At 44.8% G+C, this 19011-nt stretch overlaps 1 protein-coding gene and 1 pseudogene across 1 annotated transcript; both read right to left on the bottom strand.

Annotated features, from left to right (window-relative positions):
- Window positions 1-3673: 3673 nt before the first annotated feature.
- On the bottom strand, window positions 3674-4800 carry LOC146721172 (uncharacterized; annotated as a pseudogene).
- An 8155-nt stretch (window positions 4801-12955) lies between these two features.
- On the bottom strand, window positions 12956-18670 carry LOC146721171 (uncharacterized). The gene is given in 3 exon segments (XM_085487329.1): window positions 12956-13042; window positions 17467-18279; window positions 18281-18670. Coding segments are annotated over 3 exon segments (1290 nt in total).
- Between the last annotated feature and the right edge of the window lie 341 nt (window positions 18671-19011).

The raw sequence follows: 19011 nt of genomic DNA, 5'->3' as shown, positions 1-19011 counted from the left end.
GCTTCAAGCGTTCGATTATCGAATCGATCGGGGATGAACTGCCTCGTCATCGAACCTGGGCATTCGCTCCTGGCACGGCTTTGCGATTAGTCACATGTGGGTTTTCCGTCGCGATTCTAATTGTTCGTAGTTCGTTTGATTAATAAAAAAAATAATCAGATTGATATTCTGCTGTGATTCAGTGATAAGTGAGATGTGAAATACGTTCACTTTGACATTCGCTAATTAACGGTAGCAACAAGGTGCGCCGTTATATACGCGACATAAAATTTGCGCTCAAAACATTGTTAACGAAGCGGAATTCAGTGATTTGGGACCAGAATTCACGCAATGGTGAAATATCAAGGTGCCGAAGTCCGATTGTTTCCACGAACGTAATAATTGTATACATGAGGCTCGCGCGTGTTCGCTTGGCACGCGTAGATCACGTGAGTTGGAGCGCGCAGATCACGTGATCAGTCATCTGGGACTGATACCTGATGTCGTGATTGTGTTTGCGTTCCTTTTTTTCATCCCTTCGAGCCCGTGGTGCTCAACGCACTGTAACATTTATGTGATCAGTGATTCTTCATGTTAATTGAAACATTTCGGTTCGCGATTTAATATCGCATTCGCCGCAATCGGCAACGTGTACGAAATCTTAATGTGAGATTTCGAACGATTCGATACACGAGTTTCGAGCGTGTTCATCGTAACTAGCAATTGTTATGCAACAAATAGTTTTTCGGTGGTGTCCATGCAACACATGCTAGATACCATATAGTGAGACATTTCGGACTGCTTAACAACCACGTCGTACGTGTTTTCGCGGTGACTATTTTATTCGTTAATAGATAAAGATTTTATGTAAAGGTTTCAAATTAATTTGCGTTTATGTACATTGTGACTCTCGGACAAATTTAGTTAATAAATGGATTGTTTTGTGTACTTTGTGCATATAATTCAGTATTCTGGTTCTCGATTCGGCACGCGGCTTAAATCGTTACCCATCCTGCGCACCAATCGGAGCGCGTCCACCCTCCTTAAGATACAGTCCACTTTGAATCTTCCTGTGCAATCTATACACGAGACGGATATCGACGATCGGATTTACAACCCGATTGTCAGGATCCGTAGCTTCGTGCGTGAGCATTCAACGTCAGCAATCGAGCGTACGCGCAAACAATATGTAAGATTACTATATTTTTATAATGCACTAAGAAATTGTATACGTATATAAAATATATATCTTTTTATATTTAAATTTTACTGATCAAATTTTAAAAAAAGTGTAATGTCTGCTTGAAATTTAATGGCTAAATTGTTTCTTGATGTTTTTACTACACATTTTCTGACCATGAATAATAATACTTCCATCTCTAATACTTAAAAACAATAAGACTTTCATAAATCTAAAAACACTGTATACAACAGTATAGAAACATTCAGCTATCGATAATACCCACAAAACAATTTGATATGATGATATATAATAAAAAGAGCTATAAATATCTCCCCCCCCCCTCTCTCTCTCTCTCTCTCTCTTTCTCTCTTTCTCTCTCTCTCTTCCCCCTTTCTCCCCCCTCTCTCTCTCTTCTTCTCCTTCTCCCACTCCCTCTCTCCCCCTTTCTCTCCCTCTCCCCTCTCTCCCTTCCTTCTTTTTTCGCTCACCCATCCTCTCTCCCTCCCTCTCTCACTATATTACCTTTCTTCCCACCTTATTTTATATCCAAAATAATTCTTTGCAAAAATTAATATATATTTTAATGAACTTTGCAAAAATATGTAAAATCCGTAAAAAAGACATCACAGATGTTAAAAAAAGTGTTAAGCGTAATATGTTAGATGTATAAATCATTTTATATAATGTAAATTTATACGTACTGTGACGTGACGCTTTTGAAGCGCCGTCACAAGGGCGAAAAAGAGCCCGATCGGGTAGGCCGCGGAGACCTGGAGCGCCCCTCACTTCGGGGAGGGTGCGATCCGTCGTTTTTCGTATTTTGTATTACCGTATTTTTGCGAGAATCGCCGTTGCACGCAGCATCGGCCTGTCAATGCGCGTGCGACGCGATTCGTAGGTAGAGCGACAAGGACGGCTCGAGAAAGCGGCCGGAGAGAGACATGTTAAGCAAGAGAGAGAGGGAGGATGCCGGAGTGCCGCAGCAAGAGAGAGAAGGAGGATGCCGGAATACCGCAGCGCGAAAGGAGGATGGAGCGAGCATAGGAGAGAGAGAGCGCGGGACCTCGCGCAGTTAAGTATCAAATATTCGTAGTTTAATTTGATATATCTCGCGCAGAATCTAGGCGTTGGAATATTATAGATACCGAGAGGACTCCGGGAGCCAAATAAACCACAGGGCCGATCCGGAAGGGGGACTGCGGAGGGCCCGGCCAGCCTCCCGTTTGTTCCCGAAGGAGAGAGGCCGCGGGAAGAAACCCGGAGGAAAATCCTGTCAACCAGCGATACATTACCGACGTAAGAATTACCTCAGCTAACGGGGGAGGCGGGGGGGAAACCTTAGGGCCCCCGCCATCGACCCTATCATCGAGGGATGCGCAAAAGATCGGCGCGAAAAAGAAGGTACCGAGACGCGCGAGGCCCGGCTCTCCACTGTTCGGTGTGCCGTAGGCTAGAGAGGGTGCCTCCAGGACTCCACAAGTGCGACTTAAGGACTCGAATTCACCGCCAGAAACTGTAAGCCGCCTCTCGAGTAGTCGTAGTTACGTGTTGGTTGGTACCGTAGAGATTGATAGTATAGCGTAATTACCGTGAGTACCGTACTCTCTCATTTTTCGTATCGTTTTGTGTGTGAGAGAGCGGTCTCTCTCTTTTTCGTTTTTCGAGATATCGTATCGCGGAGCCAGCCGACTTGCGTTTCGCGAAGAGAGCTCTCTCCGAAAAGTGCCGCCGACAGTCTATCGTCTCGAAAATAATTATCGTAAATTCGGGTTACCGAAATATTCAGAGTCACGTTTTTATTAGCTCGATTATTAGATTTTCGGGATTTGCGTGTAGCCGTCTCCGCGAGTTTGTTAACTATTTCATTGTTCTCGACTCGGCGAGAGAGTCGTGCGAGAGAATCACGAAATTTCCGTCATCTAGTTGTTATCTTGTTTTTTCATACCGTGCCGTGTCTCGGAATATCGTATTGTGACCTCTGTCTATTCCACGGGCCCGCGAAAATAAGTTAGACCATCATAACGTTTACCGATTTTGTATTTGTTATTCCGTTTGTATATTATTGTCGCGAAATTATATCGAATGTTTCACCGTGTATAATTAATACTGATTTTATAAGTCAATTCCGAAAATACCGTTACTCGCAGATCTTATTATATTATATTTTTGATTCGGTACCGCTAGTTTATATCTTACTGTTTGTTACATAATTTTATTGTCCAATTGTATGTATCCGATGTCAAGTTGTAATTCCTAAGTGTCAAATATATATATCTGTCAAACTCTAACACCACGTGTATGTCTCTCTATACCTCTCTCTCAACCATAGACCCATCACTCCTATAGACCCGCGACTCTGTATGACTTTTGGAAAATTGACGTTAAGTACCGTTCACAGTATTATCGTGGCGCGTTCACCTGCGCCTGGCGCCCAACTTTACCGTGAGTTAATGAACGCCCCTAAGGGCGTAGAATTAACTCTTCTGATACCGATTTTTTACCGTTTATTAGTTAAACTTGGAGAATCTTTAAATTGAACGCTCCCCTGTCCGAACTTGGCGTTTCGGCACAGGAAAAGACGTTGCAGTACCAATCACAAATATATTTCTTGTGACCATATTTGCTCAGTTGTGAGCTGACAAGCCTTGAGAGATTTTTGATCCATGCAAAATGTCCGACACTGTTACTGTTTTGCGCGTACAGCAAATTGACGTGCTTGTCTTTTTTCTGCTCCGAAAGCCGTAGCGGAATAATGCCGTTTTCATTGCTGTAGACATTGATTGAGATGTTATTTCAAATTTTTATATTTGATTCAGAGTCACTGGAAACTCAATGTCTTTGCAATTCAGTACTGTTGTGTAATGGGGATAGGAGGATTCCCGATCCACATTTCTCTTAGCAGGGTGAAACACAAAGCTGTGACTACCGCCCACGCAAAACATGCATTGTCTTTGGTTTGCACGTTTACAATCGCTCTCTTCATCATTATCTCACGCGGTAATTTAATATAACATCCTGCAAGCATCGGATTGTACTTGTTGATATTTATAATCAAATTGATTATTCGCGATAATGCCCAACTACTATCACGTTCTTGAAATTCTTTAAGCGATGCTAGCGTGGGCTCGATGACGCGGTGCTCAAACCATTCGCGTATATCAGACGTGCGAAAAAGTTCATAGTTTCTCGTATTTATACTTTTATTGGCATGTTTATTACCCGACACAAACTCACCATTAAACACAGTGTTTACTTTAACACTAGTATACTTTTGCAACACTTTTTGCACGTTCTCGATCACAATGTCTTTAGCATTTTCAAGAAATTGACGAGATTCGATGTGATTACAATTTATGACCGCACCAGTCAATATGCGGCTCTCAATTTCTCGCCATATGAGTCTGTTTTCTACTTCTGGCACCTGCGTGTATGAAACGTCTGCGTATAGCATTCTTCAAATTTTCCAGACGAGCAATTTGGGCGACAAGCGATTGCCGAACTCCGATCGCTAATCGTGGACGTTTAATTCGACTTTGTTCTTCCAATAATGCAATAAATTCATCACATTGCTGCTCCCACACAATGTATTCTTCCATCGAATTTACTCTTGTAGATTGCTCCAACAAACTTACTTCCATCTTGATGCTCTTGCGGAACCTTGATAAAATACTGACAGAGTATGTCTCTTTGCCATGATTTTTATATGATTATTGACACTTGAAATTTTTTATATATTGCATTTTTATGATGATTTCATCTGAGGATGTCACAGCAGCCGTATTGGCGTTTGTGATACATTTTTTGCAAATCGGATAATTTTGTCACGTACGGTTTTGATTCATTAGCGCTTGAAATTTTGGATATGTTGCACTTTGCACATTTTATTTAACCGTCACACTAATTCTAACATTTCATCTGAGAATGATTTCACAGCAGCCCTATTAGCGCTCGTGATACATTTTGCAAATCGGAAAATTTTGTCACGTACGGTTCTGATTCATTAGCGCTTGAAATTTCGAATATGTTGCATTTTGAACACCTGAGGATGATGTCACAGCAGCCGTATTGGAGCTCGTGATACATTTTTTTGCAAATCAGATAATTTTGTATGGGTTTACTCATCACTGGCGACTTCATTAATTTTATCGTTATTTTTGAATTACGATAATTTTTAACAAAATTATGAACAATTAAAGTCAAAATACTCATTTTTTACTTAATTCGCAATAATGCAATAATAAAAAATTTTAGAAACATTAAAAAAATGATTTTACAGGGACAACTTTAAACTCTTACATTGCAAAGTTAAAAATTGTCGTAGATTTTTTGAGAAAGTGAGAAGTCCACAAGACAAAAATTTTTTATTTTTGTTATATCCCTAAGAGATATAACTATTAAGAAATAATTATTCGTATTACATCCGCTTGACGACGGACACTGACCGCGTAAAAACGCATATGATGCGAGATATACGCGGAACCGAAATAGCTCAACGCGCAAGCAAAGCAGAAGGACTTTGAATCTGCGTCGCTTGCACTTAGGTCCTTGACCGAGGGGGCCTGTTGCCAGGCACCCCTTCCGATCGAGAAAATCCCAAAAAGTGATACTATAAAAACGAAGCAGGAGACGCGCCGCTCAGTCGAAAGTTGCTCTCAAGACGCTTTCGCGTCGTTCGTTAAAACGATCTCGCTAGCCGCGTGCGATCTTAACATCTTCTCGCAGTCGCGCGCGATACGCGAAGTTATAGTTAAACAGTGCCGTTAAACCAATATACGCACAAGTGTAACAGTGGTGAAACAAATAAAAGTCAAGCGGTTTACTTGAATAAAAATTTTAATAATAAAAGTGAAGTGCATTTATTTCATCAACCCGAAATAAGTCCTGACGCCCCGGATCCTTATCCTAATTTGGCGCGACCCCTTGTGTCTCACCCGAGGCACACAACATTTTATATATATATATATATATATATATATATGGACTTCCGTTTCCGGTGCAGAATTAGAGTTCACGTGGTGTGTGATAGTGAAGAGTTGAGGGCGATTAAAGGGGTTAGAGCACAGAGATAGTGGAGAGGATAGTTTGAAAAGGAAGAGGGAGAAGAGTGAGAGGGTGAGAGAGTAGTGTGAGAGAGGATAGTTAGACAGAGAAAGTAGGAAAGAGAGAAATAGGAGGCTGGTGACAGCTGAGAGTGGGCAGGGAGTATAGGGTATAAAGAAAGAAAGCGGGGTGCAGAAAAATAGAGTAAAGGTGCTAGGGAATAGCTAGGGAATTTAGGAAAGAAGAAGCAAGGATTAGGAAGAACGTAGAGTGGCGAGAAGTAGGAAAAGAGAGGGACAGGGGAAAGGAAGAGTATAGAGAGGAAAGCGGAGAGGATTTGGATTAAAAGGGTCTGAAAGCATGTGGAGCGGGAAGAAAGAGGGAGGCAAGGGAGCGGAGGGAGGAGGAATAATAGGATCGGTAGGTAAAAAGGGAAAAGAAAGAAGTGGAAGTCTAGGGAATATAGAAGATCTACTGAAGAGGAAAAAAAGGGAGTTAGAGGAAAAAACGGGAGAAGGGAGCGGTGAGATTTTTAAGAGAAGCAACAAGACAACGAGATCACCGGAAAAAGGTGGTGAAGAGGATGGAGAGAAGGAAGAGATCAAAAGATTGTTGCAAGATATGTGGCAAGAAATGAGGGAGATCAGGGAGGAAATAAAGGAACAGGGAGAGAGGATAAGAGGAGAGATGGAGGAGATAAGGAGAGATTACAAGATACAGATGGAAAGGTGGAAAAGAGAGAAGAAAGAAATGATAGAGAACATGGAAGGTATGAAGAGGAGGATAGAGGGACTGGAGAGGAAGATGGAGGAAAAGGAGGAGGGAGAGAGAGAAAGAAGAGAGCACACAGGGAATGGTTTACAGAAGAGAGTAGGGGAAATGGAAAGGAAATGGGAGATATTAGAAAAAGAGGAAAAAAGAAAGAATATAGTAATTAAAGGCTTATTAGTCAAAGAGGGGAAAAGAAGAGAGGGAGCCGAAAAATTGTTAGAGGAGATAGAGGCAAGAGCGAGGATAATGAAAATAAGGAAAATAGGGGAGGATAGAGAAATGGGGAGAGAAATGGTGGTGGTGGAATTGGAGAAGGAAGAACAGAAATGGGAAGTGATGGAGAAGAAAAAGAGGCTGAAAGGCAGAAAAGAAAGGATAGACACGGATTTAACATGGAAAGAAAGGGAGATAAGACGAAAGTTGGGAGAGATAGCAAGGAGAGAAGAGAAAAGAGGAGAAAGGACATGGGTAAGTAATGGCAAGGTAAAAATAGGAGAAAAATGGTGGAGATGGGATGAGGAGAAGGAAGTGCTGAGAGATGAGAAAGGAAATGTAAAGAATATGATAATGGGGGAAGAGGAGAGGAGAAAGGAAGATGGGCTAAAGTAGAGATAGAGAGAGAGAGGGAAAAGGAGAAGAGAGGAAAAGGATGGAAGGTAGTTTTCTGGAACGTAGCGGGAGTAGGGAATAAGGACATAGATTTTTGGAAAGGATTAGAGGAATGGGATGTAATAGTGTTATCAGAAACATGGATGGAAGAGGAAGGATGGAAGAAGATGAGAAGGTACCTACCGAAAGGATACGTATGGGGAGTGCAAGGAGCAAGTAGAAAGAAGAAGAGAGGAAGAGCGAAAGGAGGCATGATTATGGGGATAAAAAAGGAGATTGCAGAGAAGGGAGGAATGATGGAGCTGAGTAAGGAAGGCTTTGTGGTAAGAAGAGTAAAGATAGGGAAGGAAAAATGGAGGGTGATAGGAGTATACGTAGGAGAAGGAATAGAGAAGGCGTGCAGGGAGATGGAGAGGTGGACGGAGGAGAAAGAGGAGGAGGTTTACACGATAATAGGAGGAGATTTTAATGCGAGGACAGGACAAGAGGGGGGTAGAATCAGAGATAAGGAGAATGCGGAAGAGGAGAGGAAGGAAGAAAAGAAAAGAAAGTCGAAAGACAAATTAATCAATGCAGAGGGAAGAAAACTACTGGAATTCATGGGAGAAAGAGGTTGGAGCATAATGAACGGTAACACAAAGGGAGATGAGGAGGGAGAATGGACTTTTACAGGAGGAAGAGGGAACACGGTTATAGATTACGTAATTGGGAATGAGGATAGCGGAGAGAAGGTGAGAAGGTTAAGAATAAGAGACAAGGTGGACTCAGATCATCACCCAATAGAAGTGGAGATAGAAGGATGGCAGAGAAGAGAGAGAAGAAAGTCGAGAGGAGGGAGGAGAGGAGTATGGAATGAGGAGGGCCGGAGGATTTTTGAGGGAAAAGTGGAGGAGATAGGAGAAATAGGAGGAGGAGAGGAAGAGATAGATGGAGAATGGGAAAGAATAGAGGAGAGGATGAAGGAAGTATTAAGAGCAACAGAGGAGGACTGGAGGAAAGGAAAGAAGGAGAAAAGAGGATGGTGGGATGGGGAGTGCAGAGAGGAGAAAAGAAAGGTAAGGAGGGAGCTGAGGAGATGGTGGAGGGAAGGAGGTGAGGGGGAGGAATATAGGAAGAGAAGAGGGGATTACAAGAGATTGTGTGAGAGGAAGAAAAGGGAAGAAAATGAGAAATGGGAAAAGAAGGCAGCAGAGGTGAAAAGAGAATCGGAGGTATGGGAGATAATAAACAGAGAGAGAAGAAGATGGAAAGGAATAAACGAAGAAATTGAAATGAGAAAGTGGAGAGAATATTTTATGAAGTTGTTAGGAGGAACAGAGGAGAGAAAGGTAAGAAAGGAAAGAAGAGAGGAGGGGAACAGGACAGAGGAGGAGGAGGAGGGGGAGGAGGAGGAGGAGGAAATAAGTAGAGAGGAAATGAGAGAGGCAATAAAGAAGCTGAAAGCAGGAAAAGCGACAGGGATAGATGAGATTCCGAATGAGGTATGGAAGTATGGAGGAGGGAACGTGGAGGATTGGATGCTGGATTTTTGTAATAGAATATGGAGAGGAGAAGGATGGCCGAAGAGATGGATAGAGGGAGTGATTACACCGATAAAGAAAAAAGGGGATGGAAAGGAGGTGGAAGACTACAGGGGAGTAACCATGATGCCATCAATGTATAAGGTTTACACGATGATACTGACAGAAAGATTGAGGAAGGATGTGGAGGAAAAAGGGATAGTGCCAGAAAATCAGATGGGGTTTAGGAGAGGAATGGGAACAATAGACAACATATACGTGATGAATTATCTAATCAATAGACAACTGGAAAAAAAAGAGGGAAGGCTAACGGCATTGTTTATAGATCTGAGAGCAGCATTTGACTCGGTAGACAGGGAGAAATTAATGGAGGCAATGGAGGAGAGAGGAATAAGGGAAGGATTGAGAAGAAGGGTAGAGATGGTGATGAGAGAGACAACATGCAGGATAAAGATAGGGGAAGAAGTTGGAGAGAGTTTTTGGATTGAGAAAGGAGTAAGACAGGGGTGCCCATTGAGTCCAATACTATTCAACATCCTAATAGCGGACTTAGAGGAAAAAATGGGGAAGGTGAAAAGAGGAGGAGTAAGAATAGGAGAAAAAAGGATTTATACATTGGCATACGCGGATGATATGGTGTTGTTGGTAGAGGAGGAAGAGGAACTGAGAAGTATGGTAGAAAGGTTAGAAGAATATCTAGACAACAAGAGATTGGAGCTGAACGCAAAGAAGACGAAGATAATGAGGTTTAGGAGAAAGGGAGGAAGATGGAAGAAGAGGGAGTGGAGATGGAAAGGAGAGAAAATGGAGGAAGTAAAGGAGTTTACGTATCTGGGATATAGACTACAGAGGAATGGAGGTCAAGAAGGACAAGTGAAAGATAGGATGAGGAGAGCGGCGGCTATTATGGGGCAAGTATGGGGAATAGGAAAGAGAAAGTTTGGAAAAGATTGGGGGAGAAGATTATGGCTTTTCGACAAATTGGTGTGGACAGTGATGAGCTACGGGGTGGAAATATGGGGGTGGAAGGAGAGAGAGGGAATGGAAAGGATGGAAGAAAGATACCTGAGATGGATATTAGGAGTAGAGAGGGGAACGCCAGGTTATATGGTGAGGGAGGAACTGAGAAGAGAGAAGCTGAGGATAAGAGCCGGAAAAAGGGCATGGAATTTCGAGAAGAGAATGGAGGAAGGAAGAGGGAGCGAGCTAGCGAGGAAATGCTGGGAGGAAATGAGAGAAAGGGCGAAAATAGGAAGAGTGGGATCGGAGTGGGAAAGGGAAAGGGAAGAATATTTCAGGAAAAGAGGTAGGAGGATAGAGGAGGTGGAGGAGAGAAGAGGTATGGAGGAGGGATGGTTTGGGGAGTTAATAAGGAGGGATCTGGAGGAGCAGAGGAGGGAGAGGGAGGAGAGAATAAAGGGATCGGAATTTAACAGATGGTACAAGGAGGTTAGAGGAAAAGGAGTGCCAGAATACTTAAGAAAGGATTGGGGAGAGAGTAGATGGAGGAGGATAGCAAGATTCAGATTAGGAAGTGAGATTTTAGAAAGCAGGTATTGGGAGGAAGCAGAAAAGAGGAAATGTAGGATATGTGGAGAGGAGGTAGAATCGTGGGAGCATGTATGGGAGAGGTGTGAAGTGAGGGGGGAGAGGAAAGAGAGTTGGCAGGAAGTAGTGAGGGAGATACTAGGAGAAAAGGGAGAAGGGGAAGGATGGATGAGAGAGATAGAGAGAGAAAGGGAGATAAGAAAAGGGAGAGGAGAGAGAAGTGTGGAGAGAATAGGAGGGAAAGAGGATGATGGAGGAGAGAATGACGTGAGGGGGGCAAAGGGGAAGAATGTTTAAGAAAAGAAAGCAAGAGGAAACGGAAGTCCAAGAAGCGTGTGTGTGTGTACATGGGGTTGGGCAGAAGCCAAGGGGAGATGGCCTGGACAACGGGCGACCCAAAGCGGAAGTCCAACCCCTTAGGACAGATAGGTTAAGTTAGCAATAAGATAGGTTAAGAGGTTAATAGCGAAGAGGTCATGGTAGCGTGCGTTTTATATTTTTTGTTTTTTTTTTGTTTTTGTTTGAATTAGCACCTTTGTATATGCGGCTGCTGTATTGTTAAATTGTAAGGGAATTGAAACCCCAAGGGGACCAATAAAATTTACTACTACTACTACTACTATATATATATATATATATATATATATAATTCATGGTTTTCAAAAATTAATAAATTCACAGAAACTAAAAAAAGTAACATTTTATAAAGATTGCAAGCTTTGAAACTTTTTCTTTGGATTTAAATTTTGTTCATTTTTATCAAAGTTGTTTAAATTTTGCTTATTTTTAAAGAAAAATTAAGAGAACTTAATTTTTATAAACAGTATAAATTCACTACAACAGGAAACATGATTGGAATGTCATTAACATTATAATGATATTCAAATGCAAAATAACAATAAATTAATATTAATGTTCATGTACAAAGTACACTACGAAATATTTATAAAATCAACAAAGTGACTATAGAAATGACAAAATCAATCTAACTTTAATAAGTATCAGAAGTGAGCATAGTTATTGACGTTTGTAGTTATGATAAAAGAAATTTATAATTATTTATTTGTAGAGCTCTCTGGTAAGTAATTTTATCTTTTTAACAAAATAATGCGTGCATTTTTTAAGATGTAAAGAAATTTATTAATTATATGGTTATAAATTTGAACTGACAACACTGGCTTCAATTTAGAGTTGTTAATATATGTTTATTTTAACGTTTTGACCATACGGGTTGTGGTCCTTATCAAAAATACAATTGTGATATCCTAAAAAAAACCGATATTGTTACATCAGCCACGCTAATTGAACAAAGACATGAATTACAATTTAAAGACTTACTCGGAGTTACAGCATTTCGTCTTTTAGATGTGAGAATAAATTATGATTCGGAGAGATTTAACTTATGTCAAAATAATCAAATTATATCGAGTTATGTTTATGTCATCATGCCTTGACATAACGAACAGTACTAAAGTCGATAATAACGCCAAATAAGTATGTCAGAGGTTACATCAATTTCTAAACAAACAATCATACACTGTGCTAAGACTTTCTGTGTCTTTATGTAAATTAATTGTGGAATTTAGTTTTTTAATAAAATACATTTCGGCGATTTCCCTTTTTCTTCTATTATTTTCTTTGTGCAAGACAGAAGGATTAGACCAATCAAATTCATGGCCTAGAATAATTCTGTGCTCGCTAACAACAGAAAAATTACTCGCTGAATTTTTAATATTGCGTCTATGTTCATTAATCCTTATACCGAGATGTCGTTTTGTCTGCCCTACATAACTAGAATCGCAATCGTTACAATTGATACGGTAAACTACGCCAGTTTGTTTGTTAATATCTAATTATCTTTCCCTGTTTTTATTAAACAATTTAGTTTTTTGGGGATGGTAAAAATTACATTAAGTTGTTTTTTCCTTAGAAATCTATAAATGTCGTTAAAAAACCAATTGCAATATGGGATGACGATGAAGTTTTCCTTCAAATTGACTGTCGAATTTCTATTTAAAATTTTTTGATCTACATTGCTTGTAACAAATTATGGGTTCTATTATTGATGTATTTTTTAATGAGTTTATCCGGAAAACAATTGTTTTTCAGTATTGTCGCGTACGCAAACTGGGTTTCCCCTTTTTCTTGTTCGCGTTGACCGCGGACGCCGGTATCGCTCAGAAAGAGCGCGAAGGAAAGAACAGCTGACAAGAGAACTCTCGAGAGATAACACTCCGAATGCAGTATCACAATTAGTTTATTTTTTTTTTTGAGTACACTTTCAGTCTTAGACGTTATGTTCGAATTACTCAACCGATCTATAATCGTTCTGATTTTCGGTGTCGCTGACTTTACAGTTTTTCGAGGAGTGAACGCTCAGAGTCGGGGCGTTCTTCGCCGAGGCGCGAGATTTTGACACGACCTCTTGGAGGGGACGCTTGTTTTTGCGAAGAATCACGATTGGCCGGTATTGATTTCCGACCGAGTAAAGGGACAGAAATCACGCGGTCAACGGCTGATTTCTCATATCGATCAATATTGATAACTGCTGTCCTTGCCTCGCTGGCGGGGAATAACAAGTTTGTTTTGAAAAAGCGGGTTCTTACCTCTAACGTTTATTTGTACTTACAATTAATTTGACACGAAATTACCATTCAAATTATTTGTCTGTTTCTCAACATACCGCCCACCTCGAAACAATAGTTTCGAAAGAAAAAAGGAGATGCGAGTGACTAATGAGGCAGAAAAGGTTTCGAGTAGAATTGAGCGAGGTGGTCGGCATGTCGAGGCGAGACTTGACATCACTTGTCGGCGCTTTCCGACTTCTCAATATCGATCGGCAGAAGGCACAGTCTACCGATCGGACGCTTGTACTCGGACGACGCCGTTTTTACCGTAACAACGCGAACCAATTCGTCGAGACCCGGGTGACACAAAACAACGCGGCCGAGCTCCCACTTGCACGGTGGAAGCAGTGGATTGCGAAGCAAAACCAATTGTCCCACCCGAATATTTGGCTTCTCAATATGTCGCCATTTTCCCCGCTGTTGCAGCATGTTAATATAATCGCTCTGCCACAGCTTCCAAAGACGCTCGGTGAGCTGCCGAACCAACTGCCATCGAGATAGGCGATTTTCTTTTATCTGTAACAGGGAAGGCTCCGGACTCGAGTTAAGAGCAGCACCAATGAGAAAATGCCCGGGGGTCAACGGGTCGTATGTATCTATCGAGTCGGAGAGCGGTGCTATGGGCCTAGAGTTGAGGCAGGCCTCGACGTTACAAAGAAGCGTGGAGAATTCTTCGAACGTCAGCGTGTGCGTTCCGACCACCCGGCGAATGTGGTGCTTCACGCTTCGTACACCGGCCTCCCATAGGCCGCCAAAATGAGGGGCGGAGGGAGGCAAAAAATGCCACTCGACATTGTCCGAAGCCGTCCTGTTAAAAAAACCGGGATCGCGAAGAGCCGCTCTAAACGCGACTGTGAGTTCGCGATCCGCTCCGACGAAGGTGGTCCCGTTGTCGGAGTACACCGCCGTCGGAAGACCCCGTTGAGCCACGAATCGCGAATAGGCCCCCAAAAATGCCGGAGTGGCATACCCCTTGACCAACTCCAAGTGTACCGCGCGCGTTGCCATACACACGAATATGGCGATGTAGGCCTTTCGGGAGGCCACACCGCGCCCAGACATCGCTCGAAGTAGTATCGGGCCAGCATAATCCACTCCGCAGTGAATGAAGGCGCGCGCGGGAGGAGAGACTCTGCATTGCGGGAGGTTCCCCATAAGCTGTGTCGGGACGGCAGCTCGCTCGCGAGTGCACGCGACACATCGATGGATGACCGATCTGACCGCACCGCGAGCTCGGATCACCCAGTACCTTTGCCGCAGCGTAGCCAGAGTAAGCTGGATGCCGGCATGGAGATATCGCTTGTGAATATCCTGTATGAGGAGCTGGACGAGAGGATGGGGCGCGAGAACGATCGGATGTTTGACGTGAGCCGGGATGGGCGCCCGCGACAACCGCCCACCAACACGAATTATTTGATCTTCGTCCAAATACGGCGCGAGAGGCAACAGTACGCTTTTCGATGAGAGCGCGTCTCCCCTTCGAAGCGCGGTCAGCTCGCGCGCGAATAGCTCCGCTTGAATGGTTTTTACCCAAAAGTTCGTAGCGCGTTGAATTTCGCGACCCGTCAAGGATGAGGGACTCTCGACGCGCTCAGCCGGCAACGTAATACGTCCGTGAGTACGCGAGATAAATCGCATAACGTAGGCGGTAATGCGCATTAACTTCGGCCACGACGAGTGGCGCGCGGCGAGATCCCACTCGACAGGGTCTCTCGACATCGCGACGAGAACTTGCGTCTTTACATTTTGTTCCATTGAGGTCTCAGGGTGAGGGTCGACAGGCACCGGCCAGTCGGAGATCGGAAGCCTAAGCCACAATGGACCATGCCACCACAACGGATGTGATGCGAGCTGATGCCCGGGAATTCCGCGAGACGCGCAGTCGGCGGGGTTGTCGATGGTGGGCACGTGTCGCCACGAAGCGGAGGGAAGTCGGGTCTGGATTTCCGCGACGCGATTTGCCACGAACGTTCGCCACCTTGACGGATGTTGCGTCACCCACGCAAGGACGACCGTGGAGTCCGTCCAGCAGTAGCACGGAACCTCGGAAAGGTGGAGGGACGCGATCACGAACTCCATTAATCTGGAGAGCAGCACCGCTGCTGCGAGCTCCAATCGCGGAATGCTCAGTGATTTAACGGGTGCGACCCTAGACTTTCCGACGAGGAGCATCGAGGAGACCTCTCCGGAGATCGAGAGAAGCCTCAGATAAACCACGGCTGCATACGCCTGAGAGGACGCGTCCGCGAATCCGTGCAGCTCGCAGGCCGTTGTATCCGATCCGCGTCGAACCCATCGATCGAGCTGAAGGCCATCAAGTGACAAGAGTGACGCCCGAATAACTTCCCACTCATCAGCGAGGTCGGGGGAAAATTGGTCATCCCAGTCGAGCTGTGATTGCCACAGTCGCTGAAGAAAGATTTTTGCCGTTATCGTGACCGGAGCACTCCACCCCAACGGATCGAATATTCGCGCGATATTCGAGAGAATCGATCTTTCGTTATCGAGACAGAGGGAGGGCAGGAAATGCGGAACTGAAACACGTCCTTAGCGGGGTGCCAGCATATCCCGAGGACTTTAACCTTTTCGCCTGGTTGAAGGTCCTTGCTGCATGCCAAACCGTGATCGCTGTCATCAATGTCGCTCAGAAGAGCCGACGAGTTACTGGACCACTTGCGCAAATTGAATTGGCCGCAGCGCAGCAATGAGCATACTTGCGCGCGCGCCTGCCGAAGCAGAGGAATATCGTCGGCGCCGAACAAGACGTCGTCAACATAAATGTTATCCGTCAGGACGGACACGGCTAACGGATAGGAATGCCCTTCATCGCGGACCAGTTGGCGCAGCACTCGTAACGCCAAAAACGGCGCCGACGCCATGCCGTACGTCACGGTCAAGAGCTCATATTCTTGCACGCGCTCCGTCTCGGTATCCACCCATAATATGCGTTGATAATTTGTGTCACGCGGATCAACGACGATCTGCCTATACATTTTCTCGACATCGGCCGAGTATACGTAGCAAAACTGTCGCCATCGCATCACGACCGCCGCCAAGTCCGTTTGTAATTTCGGTCCTGGAAGTAAATTATCATTAAGCGATTTCCCGCTAGACGTTAGACTCGACGCATTGAATACCACGCGCAAGTGTGTGGTCGCACTACCGTCGCGAAAGACGGGATGGTGAGGAATATACACGCACTGAGAGGATTCTGAGAGAGGTGAAGCTTTGCGCATGTGTCCCAGAGCTTCGTATTCCCGCATGAAATTGAAATATTGTTGTCTTAACTCGGCGTTAATTTCAAAGCGTCGAAGTAAGCTCTTTAGACATCGCTCAGCGGTATCGCGAGAACGACCGATATTAATGGGAGGATCACGTTTGAATGGAAGGCGCACAATGTATCGGCCGTCGGAACAACGCGAATAAGTGGTCATGAAGTAATCCTCGCATCGTTGTTCCTCCGGGCCGAGTACAGTCTGCCGCGGAACTTCCTCGATCTCCCAAAATCTTCTCAGTTCGCGATCGAGCGCAAGCGACGTTGAGGCCGAACAATGTTGAACAGTGATTGTTCGGCGGGATTGAAGTGAAACACTCGTAGGACCGGATACTGCCCATCCGAAAATAGTATTTAATGCATAGGGCTGCCCGCGAGGTCCCTTCCGCATTTCGCCAAGGAATATCTCGCCATAGATATCGGCGCCGATGAGAAGCTCAATGGGATCAGAACCATTGAAGTGAGGATCTGCTAGGGCGAGATCGGCGAGATGATCCCAGTTGCACCTGGCTCGATCGAGCCCCGAATTGTAATCAGCGAGTGAAGGCAAAATCGACGCAGTGATTGTGAGACTCGGCTCTGATTTATTTTGCGGCGAGATCGTAATTCGAGCTGCAAACTTGCAGTTACCCGCTTTAAGACCGCAGATGGCAGAGAGTGAAAACTGATCTTGGAAACGACGCAGTCTTAAGGTTTGTGCAAGCCGAGCGGACATGAAGGTTATCTCCGATCCCGGATCGAGCAACGCTCGCACGTTCGCGTCGCGACCCGCCGGTGAACGAACCGTGACTCGCGCCGTCGCAAGGAGTACCGGAGTTTGATGCGATAATTTTTGCGAAGCAAACAACGCTACCGCGCCGCGATTACCTTTCGCTTCGACCGAAGCGAAGTCGATTCAGCAGTGACCACCGAGGCGGTAGCGCATGAGCCTGAATCAACATGGAGCATCGAATGATGCCTTTTCTGGCATCGGCGACAAGTGTATTGGCTTGGGCATGAATACAAGGCGTGTTTCGCACTGAGACAATAAATGCACCTTTGGTGCTGTTTGATGAACTCCATGCGTTGACTCGGACCTTTCTTAACAAATTGCGGACACTTATTCAAGTAATGACTCGCCTTACAAATCGGACACGAGATTGGAGACGTGGTGGCGGCGTTCACGGAGGCGGATCTTGACGGACGCGTGGGCTTAGCCGCGTTATGAGGCGTGAGTTCTTCCAAGGCTCGCACGCGCGCGGAGATAAATCTATCTAAATCCTCGAATGTTGGAATCGCGGCATCATTACCTCCTTTCAGTCGCCACGCCTTGTGCGTGGCGTGATCAAGTCGCTGAGTGACGAGATGAACTAGGACATCACTCAAAATTTCGTCTGACGACCGGTGGAGATTTCTGAGCGACGCGATAGCTCGATTGGCTTTATCCTGTAGTTCGCTAAGTTCGACGGCCGATTCGCGTGTGACGGCCGGCAGGTTGCATAGCGCGGAGACATGCACGCCGACCAGTCGCCGTTTGTTATCATAGCGCGAGACTAGCAATCGCCAAGCGACTTCAAAATTGTCGGCGGTGACTGGGACAGTTCGTATCGATTCCAGAGCACGCCCGGAGAGACTAGACGCTAAGTAATGCATGCGGGAAAATGCAGTTAACTCTGTATTTTTAATTATGAGCGACGTGAATCGATCGCGAAAACTCTCCCAGTCCTCATGGGTTCCCGAGAACGGGGGGTATATTGATAGACGGTAGGTGCGACAAGGAGAGTAACGCAAAGGGATTACCGAACGCCGGTGGACTTGCCAATGGAGTTGAGTTGAGAGGAGGCTCCAATTCTTCGAGGCATTCCGTCATGTAGTCCGCCGTCCTCTGGAAGATCTCCTCGTGTTCCTCGAACTCCGCATTGTCGAAGTAGCCGACGTCCTTCCGTTTGGCCCCTGGGAAGACATGGATCAGCGCAGCGTGAGAGGCCGTGTACAGCGCCCAAGCTTCTTTCAGGCCCGTCAGTCGCGATCGAATTAGCGCTGGCGTATAATTGTTCTTTCCGAGTTTTTTGAAATTCGGAAGAGCTCGCGCCACCGAGTGCAGTTGTGACTGCTGCTTGGCAAGCAACTGCTCACTCATGATGTTGTCAGATCTCCGTCACAGTGGTCACTTCCAAGGTCGTTGAGCTTCCACAATTCCTTCGATCCGGCTCGAAGGACCAACAATGTCGCGTACGCAAACTGGGTTTCCCCTTTTTCTTGTTCGCGTTGACCGCGGACGCCGGTATCGCTCAGAGAGAGCGCGAAGGAAAGAACAGCTGACAAGAGAACTCTCGAGAGATAACACTCCGAATGCAGTATCACAATTAGTTAATTTTTTTTTTGAGTACACTTTCAGTCTTAGACGTTATGTTCGAATTACTCAACCAATCTGTAATCGTTCTGATTTTCGGTTGTCGCTGACTTTACAGTTTTTCGAGG

This window comes from Nylanderia fulva, unplaced genomic scaffold (genome assembly GCF_048542155.1).
Source record: "Nylanderia fulva isolate GAGA-0341 unplaced genomic scaffold, ASM4854215v1 Scaffold534, whole genome shotgun sequence".
Classification (NCBI taxonomy): Eukaryota; Metazoa; Arthropoda; class Insecta; order Hymenoptera; family Formicidae; genus Nylanderia; species Nylanderia fulva.
The sequence above is the reverse complement of the archived record's forward strand: the minus strand, read 5'-3'. Positions and strand labels throughout refer to the sequence as shown.